The 7,992-nt window shown below is 42.1% G+C and overlaps 2 protein-coding genes and 1 pseudogene across 2 annotated transcripts; all 3 read right to left on the bottom strand.

Moving 5' to 3' along the window:
* Positions 1-1,125: 1,125 nt before the first annotated feature.
* LOC113128838 (D(1) dopamine receptor-like) lies at positions 1,126-2,509 on the bottom strand. Its single transcript, XM_026304436.1, has one exon. It carries the CDS (start codon positions 2,507-2,509, stop codon positions 1,181-1,183), a length of 1,329 nt encoding a protein of 442 aa, XP_026160221.1. The 3' UTR covers positions 1,126-1,180.
* A 926-nt stretch (positions 2,510-3,435) lies between these two features.
* On the bottom strand, positions 3,436-5,773 carry LOC113128840 (glutamine synthetase-like; the record flags this gene model as incomplete). The annotated part of the gene is made up of 6 exons (XM_026304438.1): positions 5,499-5,773; positions 5,206-5,352; positions 4,931-5,077; positions 4,627-4,748; positions 3,868-4,067; positions 3,436-3,742 (listed from the first exon to the last, which is right to left on the bottom strand). Coding segments are annotated over exons 1-6 (1,095 nt in total), but the record flags the coding sequence as incomplete, so codon positions are not given.
* A 693-nt stretch (positions 5,774-6,466) lies between these two features.
* LOC113128845 (glutamine synthetase-like) lies at positions 6,467-7,636 on the bottom strand (annotated as a pseudogene).
* Between the last annotated feature and the right edge of the window lie 356 nt (positions 7,637-7,992).

The following is a 7,992-nucleotide window of genomic DNA, read 5'->3' on the forward strand; positions in this document are numbered from 1 at the left end:
TTTTTTTTTTTTTTTTTTTTTTCTTTTGCACTTTCAGACAGAGCCAGGCTATTTATCTTTTTCCAGTCTGTAAGCAAATTTTAAGCCATTTCATTTCTTTCAGTTTTACAATAGTAATGTGATCACAGTGAGCAACAACATATTTGCAGCTCTTATAGGCCTCATGAAGGTTTATGGCTCCTTAAGATTATAACACCAGCTTTCATATTTAAATGTGCAATGTGTAAAATGTGAAAGATTTAGCAGCATCTAGTTTTGATATTGCAGAATACAACCTTCTGAATCATGTGATTCCCTGTCTAGAGCCAGTGTTTGGTTTGTCTGTTCTGGGCTACTGTAGGAACATGGCAACAAAATATGGCTGCATCCATGAAAGGAGACCCGCTCCCTCTGTCAATTTAAAAAAAAAAAGCTTATTCTATAATTAAGAAAATGCAACAATTGGTATTTTATAGTGATTACACACTGACAAGATATTTATGAAGACTATGATGCATGCCTGCTAATAGGTCCTTCTAAATATTACCCATTGTACCTATAACACTATCGAGGGTGTCTCATACACAAATGAACACGTTAATCTCTAAACAATCCATCGCAGATTTGAGACTGCATTTCTCCAGCTATAACTCCTGTTCCTGCATCAGTGTTGCCGCATCACATCTTGTGTTTTTGAGGCTTGTCACCATAAAAGCTTCTGTGTTCTCGCAGGTCAGGGCATCTTTCACAGGAACAGCCTTCACAAATTATTTATGTTTGTTTCTTTCAGCAGATAGAGGATGGAAACAGAGTGCACGGTGCATTCACCAAAAAGCACAGCTGACTGGTACTAATGTGAATTAGTTATATAATCCCATTTCTAGAGGTTCAGAGAAATCCTGACCTCTGATAAGTCTCTTTCCATGATGAGGAGAGGGAGTGAGCAAGGCCTACGGTGAGGGCCACGGTGCCAAAATCCCAGCCGGACTCTTTAAATCAGGGCTGTTCAGGTGAAGTTAGTGAGATAACTTCATTTGTTTGCTGTTAAGAGTCAACTTTTCTTGAAATTTGAAAAATGGTGTTTGGTTTTTCATTTATAACCAAACCTCATCACAACACTTTGCACCTTGTTTGCATAGGCCTATGTTTCCTACTCCCTGGACTCTCCTATGGGTTTTTTTTTTTTTTTTAAGCGTGTCACTTATATCGGTATCTGCGTCAGTCTGTCTTTTTCCATTCTTTCCTCAGTGTTCGAGCTTGTCTCTCTGTGATAACACACAGTGACCGTGTTGTTCCCGGCACATGGGACGCTCAGCATCCCGTTCAATGGGACATCTTGTTTCACGTTCCCAGCGTCGTTGCTCGCCATCACCGTCTCCACCGCTGCGTTCACCGCGGCCCAGCAGCCTCGTCCGCGGCACTGCAACAGGCGCAGGAAAGCGTCTCTAAAGTCCGTGTTGAACGCATAGATGATCGGGTTGAGGGACGAGTTGCTCCATCCGATCCACACGAAGATATCAAAGGTTTTTTCACTGACGCAGTAAGTACCGCGCTGGGCTCCTGGTGTCCCCGGTCCGGGACAAAAGGGCAGCGCGCAGTTTAGGACAAAGAACGGCAGCCAGCAGCAGACAAAAACGCCCATTATGATGCTCAAGGTTTTGAGGACTTTTGTCTCTTTTCTGATGGAGACTCTAAACTCCCGGTGTGATTGATTAGTAGGCGGAGGATCTGAGTCTAGGTTGGTACCAGACTGGTACGAGGTGATTTCTGTGCACAGCTGAGGAAGTAAGTCAGGTACATCCGTGCGACAGCTCTGCGCGTGCTCCGCCGCCCGCTCCAGGGAGGATATCATCCGGATCTGCATCTGGGCTATCCGGTAGATGCGGGTGTATGTGACGATCATGATAGCCACGGGGATGTAGAAGCTGACGAGGGAGGAGGATATGGCGTATGTGCGGCTTAGGCTGGAGTCACAGTTACCATCAAGATTCTCATCGTGAAGCGCAACCACCCCTCCGCTCGGGTTACCGATGTCCGCACGGTGCCAGTTCAGCTGCACGGGAACAAATGATATGACCACGGACACCGTCCAGGTCACGCCGATCATAACAGATGCCACCCTCTTGTTCATACTCCTCTCGTAGCGGAAAGGGCTGGAGATTGCCCAGTATCGGTCCAAACTAATGACGCACAGGTTGAGGATGGAGGCCGTGGAGCACATGATGTCGCAAGCCAGCCAGGTCTTACAGAACCCTCCAAACGGCCAGAAACCGGCCACCTCAGCCACGGCTTTCCACGGCATCACCAGCACCGCGACCAGTAGATCCGACAGCGCCAGAGACACAATGAAGATGTTGGTTACTTTTACGCGCAGGTGCCGGTAACGATAGACTGTTGCGCACACCGTTAAGTTTCCCAAAAGTGTCCAAATGATAAGTAAGGCCAGGATGCAGCCCGTTATGGTTCGGTGCGCTACTAACTCCCACCGGCTGCCAACTCCTAACAGTGCCAAGCCAGTCGTGTTATTCATTGTCTGGTCCTGTGCTCGGCCATATGTCAAATGATGATTCCCATCATTAAAAGAAAAAAAAAAACGCGAGGAAAAACAACCACTGAGAGTGGAGATCGAGTGTCCTGCTTTAGTCCAGACTGTGCCGCCGCTCTGAGCGCAGGGCAGATTTACTATGGACCACATGTACCACCATCTGACGCGCAGGGCTTAGAAAAGTTTACGAACTGAGAAATTAAAAATATTTAATATTTAAGTCATTTTACATCACCCCCCAGTTAATTCATTTTGGCTGCGTTACTGCCTATATTCCCCGTCCTCTCTCGCTGGTTTATGTGTCATTTCCCTCAATTCCCTCTCTGTAGGCGTGGCTTTAGGGTGCACTGAGTTAGAACTGAGTTGCGCTTAACCAGGCGACATGAGAATACACTAAGTGTAATAGGCTGCCTTTCACCAACATTGAAATCCGCCGTCTATCTCTTCTCCAGCACGATATTTTATTTGGTGAATGAAATTTCCTATAGGTCTATTAGAGAAGAGTTGGGCGACGTGTTTTGCTAAAGATGGAAAAGCCTTGAAACCCGTGCACCTTGGTTTGTGTAGTACTGAAAATGCAACCATGCCATCACTGCAACATAACAAATTCGAAAAAAGAGAAGGTCTGAATACTTTCCTTATGCATCATATATCTTTACTAGTAATGAAGCATACTGTGCACATAGAAAATGATAAATATCAAGAAAAAGATGGACATTGTATAATAAAAACATGTTATATCAGTTCAACATTATTCCACAAAAGTAAGTTCAAAGAATGAGTCAAATTAAATGGCATCCCCATATGCTTGCTCATAAGGGATTTGTGATCCGTACATAAGTAAATCAGTGTTGCAATCTGTAGTACTCCAGGCTTTTTCTTCATTTTCAGGCAGCAACAGTTTTCTTTCTCTCATCATCATCTTCCTCAGCTGCTCCCAGCAGGCAGGTTTCAGCCAAGGCCCTCATCACAGAGTAGGGGTCACAGTTGGCAGCAGGACGTCTGTCCTCCAAGTACCCACAGCCACTCCGGCTGACGTGGTCTGGGATGCGAACACTAACCTTACGAGAGGCTGTGGCTGTAGAGAAGCTTTGGAAACTGGATGTAGTAGATTGATTAGTGAGACGAATCATGTTGTCAGCCCCACCATGTGGATCGTAGACACGGAGGTGCTGAGAGTGACGCTTGCTCAGTCTTCTGATTGCTTCTTCAATGTATCTGTAACGTTGCAGAGAATGGATTTTATTTGTTCATCTTTCTAAATGGATATGTGTTTTCCACCAAGGGCATAGAACTGGATTTTGGATAGTGTGTGTTTGTGTTAATTAGTAGTCAAAACTTACTGGAGTCCCCCTTTGCTCCTCATCTCCTTGGTGCTGAAATTGGTGTGACAGCCTGATGTATGTTTTTTTTCCTCGATGGGTGTAGCATCCAAGGAGGCAACAACCCCAAAGTCTTCACAGACACGGTGCAGAATGTAACGGGCCATCCAGACATGATCCCCCACTTCTATCCCCTCACATGGGCCAACCTGGAACTCCCACTTACACACACAAAACAGGAAATGGTGATCAGAGAGAGCAAGGGCACATCTGAGAATTTGTAATTCCAGTGTGCTGGTTTTGTATACAATCAAGTAACAATGTGCTGAAGTGAGGTCTTTGAGTATTTTTTTGTATTAAGTGATCTATTATTGATACATTTATTTGGGCCTTTTTGAACACCTTACGGTCTAAATCAGGAAAATTACATGGGAAGATTTTCAGCCTTAATAAATCCAATGATGTTGCAGTTTAATAGTACACATTCTTAATACTGGACTACCTGATACTCAGTGCAGTAATATTTTTAACACAAAAGTTTATTGTCATATAAAATTTAGATTGTTATTTTAGGACCTTTGTTGCATGTCATTACTCATCAATCCAAGTTCCTACTGCTCATTACGTAAAGTGGGTAAAAATGCTGCTAATGTCATTTACCTCAGGTGTAAAAGTTAACCTACATGTATGGGTTAACTAAAGGTAGTAAAACTGTTTGCACAAATTATATTTCTATTACAATGAAGTTGGTTCAAAACGAGTCAGACAAGCTGTTTATACCTGGAAGGGCCAGGCTTCTGGGTTGCTGCCACAGATATTTATACCAGCATACAGGCAGGCTCTGTAGTGACTGATGGAAATGTCTCTTCCAAGCATATTGTTAATTCCCACAGTACAAGATGCTGAGAAGACACAAAACAAGATCAGATGAGAAAACAGTTACAAATGAAACACAGTATAAGAACTATGAGTTGTAAATATTACATAATACATTTTAAACGTTGAAGACAAATTGCATTTTTCTTCCTAAAACTATAGTCTTTCTCCATCAATCCAATATTTAAATTTCTGCTCTAAATCACACCTCGTGTTAATCGGAGTCCCTGAGAAGGCCAACCAAATGGCTTTCCATCCAGACCAAGGAGCATGTACTCCTGCTCCATCCCAAACCAGGTCTGAAAGTCTTTCACTTTCTCCATGACTTTAACACATTGTGAACGCTGATTACTCCCTGTGTGGAAAACACAGAACAACCAGTTCAGAATCAGCAGCAGCCCCACCTTTCATGTGCCAGAACTCAGAGTGGACATTCATGTAGGTGACACTTTTGAGCTCTCAGCTAAAACCTTAGTTTAATACCTGTAGGTGCATAGTTGCCATCAAGCACTTCACACAGAACCAGTTTGTTAGGGTCAAGAGTGAAAGGATCTCGAAACATTCTGACCGGGACCAAAACGACTTCAGTTATTTTCTCATCTGGCCAGGAGGCACTCCATTCAGGTACGTCTGTCAGGGATGAATATTTTAAAAGTTAAAACTATATGAAACAGGAAAATATCAGGTATGATATTTCTAAATTGTGAAAGCCAATGATAATGCTATCAGACACATTTTTAACTTTAAAGTGAAATTATCAGTGTCTTCTACTATACCTCTGATTCCAGCTGGCTCCATCTCCAGAGTCCTGGTTTTACCAAGTAGGTTTTCTCCAGCTTTGTCAATCCATATGTATGTGACCTGACACTCTGCACCTTTGGCAAGAGACAGATAGTGCTGCTTGACTATCTTGTGAAGGCCGAAGCTTTTGGAGAGAGTAGACATCATGATTTTCTTCCAGACTCAAGAAAGTGCTTCTCTTTGAAAGCAGCACTCTTCCTTACTGACAGTATTTGTTGCAAGTGAAGCCTGGTCAAAACAAATATTTGGATAAGCCCCTATTCAAAATTAGTTACTGTAAATAGACCTAAAGTCATATAGCATAGTACTGTGTGATGGTTCTTGCTCTTCTTCCTCTGCATCGGGCTTCTGTTGCCTGAGATATTCACTAAGTATTCCATCGCTTGGGGCCATCTTCCTGATGTACTCATGGATCTTGGCTGTTTCATCTTGGATGGCGGCTCTGATGCTCACCAGTCCCCAGCCTCCTTCCTTCCTCTTAGCGTACAGTCTCAGGATGCTGGATTTGGGGTGAAGTCCTCCATGCATTGTGAGGAGCTTCCTTGTCTTGATATCAGTGGCTTCTATGTCCTCTTTTGGCCAGCTTATTATGCCAGCGGGGTATCTGATGGTCATCAGATATATTGTTTTGGTAGGTAAGAAATGTATAATATAAATATACACAGTATACATATTCTATTTACCTCGGACCCATTTTATTTATATATATATATATATATATATATATATATATTTATGCTCTGAGTCAGTTATTCAGAAAGCAACAGTCTGTGTGTGGTAGTTTATGAAGATTATTGGAAGAAAATAAAATGGGTCCGAGGTAAATAGAATATGTATACTGTGTATATTTATATTATACATTTCTTACCTACCAAAACATCTGCAATGAAACATCAAATGTGTTGAATTTCTCAACAAAATTTCACAAAGCCACAGAACTGCGTAATTCGTTTTTATGTAATTCAGTGTTGCAGTCTGTGGTACTGTACTTCAGAGGTTTTTTCTTCCTTTTCAAGCAGCAGTAGTCTTCTTTCCCTCATCATCTTCCTCAGCTGCTCCCTGCAGGCAGGTTTCAGCCAAGGCCCTCATCACAGAGTAGGGGTCACAGTTGGCAGCAGGACGTCTGTCCTCCAAGTACCCACAGCCACTCCGGCTGACGTGGTCTGGGATGCGAACACTAACCTTACGAGAGGCTGTGGCTGTAGAGAAGCTTTGGAAACTGGATGTAGTAGATTGATTAGTGAGACGAATCATGTTGTCAGCCCCACCATGTGGATCGTAGACACGGAGGTGCTGAGAGTGACGCTTGCTCAGTCTTGCGATTGCTTCTTCAATGTTTCTGTAACATCGCAGAGAATGGATTTTATTTGTTCATCTCTTTCTAAATGGATATGTGTTTTACACCAAGGGCGTATTTTGGATAGTGTGTGTTTGTGTTAATTAGTAGTCAAAACTTACTGGAGTCCCCCTTTGCTCCTCATCTCCTTGGTGCTGAAATTGATGTGACAGCCCGATTGTATTTTTTTTTTTTTTTGATTGTATGGGTGTAGTATCCAAGGAGGCAACAACCCCAAAGTCTTCACAGACACGGGCCATCCACACATGATCCCCCACTTCTATCCCCTCACATGGGCCAACCTGGAACTCCCACTTATACGCACGCACGCACGCATGCACACACATACACACACACACACACGTTTTAATAGTTTGCATTTTTACTACTGGACTACCAGATACTAATGTTAGTACCAGTAGTAACATTTTTGACATGTGTTTTTGTGTCATGTGCAATTTAGATTGTTCTTTTCAAAGCCCAGGTTTCTACTTAATTACCTACTAAAGGGGAAAATGCTGCTTATGTTTGATGTCATCTCCCTCAGGTGTAAATGTTAAAGTTATTTGACCTACATGTAGTGTAAACTTGTTTTAACAACTGATTTTCCTATTAAAATAATGAATTTGGTTCAAAACCAGTCAGACAAGCTGTTTATACCTGGAAGGGCCAGGCTTCTGCGTTGCTGCCAGAAATATTTATACCAGCATACAGGCAGGCTCTGTAGTGACTGATGCAAATGTTTCTTCCAAGCATATTGTTAATTCCCACAGTACCAGACACTGAGAAGACACAAAACAGAATCTGATGAAGAAACAGTTACAAATGAAACACAGTATAAGAACTATGAATTGGAAATATTACGTAATACATTTTAAATGATAAAGACAAATTGCATTTTTCTTCCTAAAACTATAAATAGGGTTGTTCAGAATCAATCCAAAATTTACCAGAGGTGGAAAGAGTACAAACATGTTCCACTCAAGTAAAAGTACTGTTACTTTGATTAAATTTTACATAAGGTCAAGTAGAATTATCATTGTAAAAATCTACTCAGGTAAAAATATAAAGAAGCCCTTTTAAAAATTTGCTCAAAGTAAAAGTTACTTAGTTACTTTGCAGTGTATAAAACA

This window comes from Mastacembelus armatus, chromosome 1, assembly GCF_900324485.2.
Source record: "Mastacembelus armatus chromosome 1, fMasArm1.2, whole genome shotgun sequence".
Classification (NCBI taxonomy): domain Eukaryota; kingdom Metazoa; phylum Chordata; class Actinopteri; order Synbranchiformes; family Mastacembelidae; genus Mastacembelus; species Mastacembelus armatus.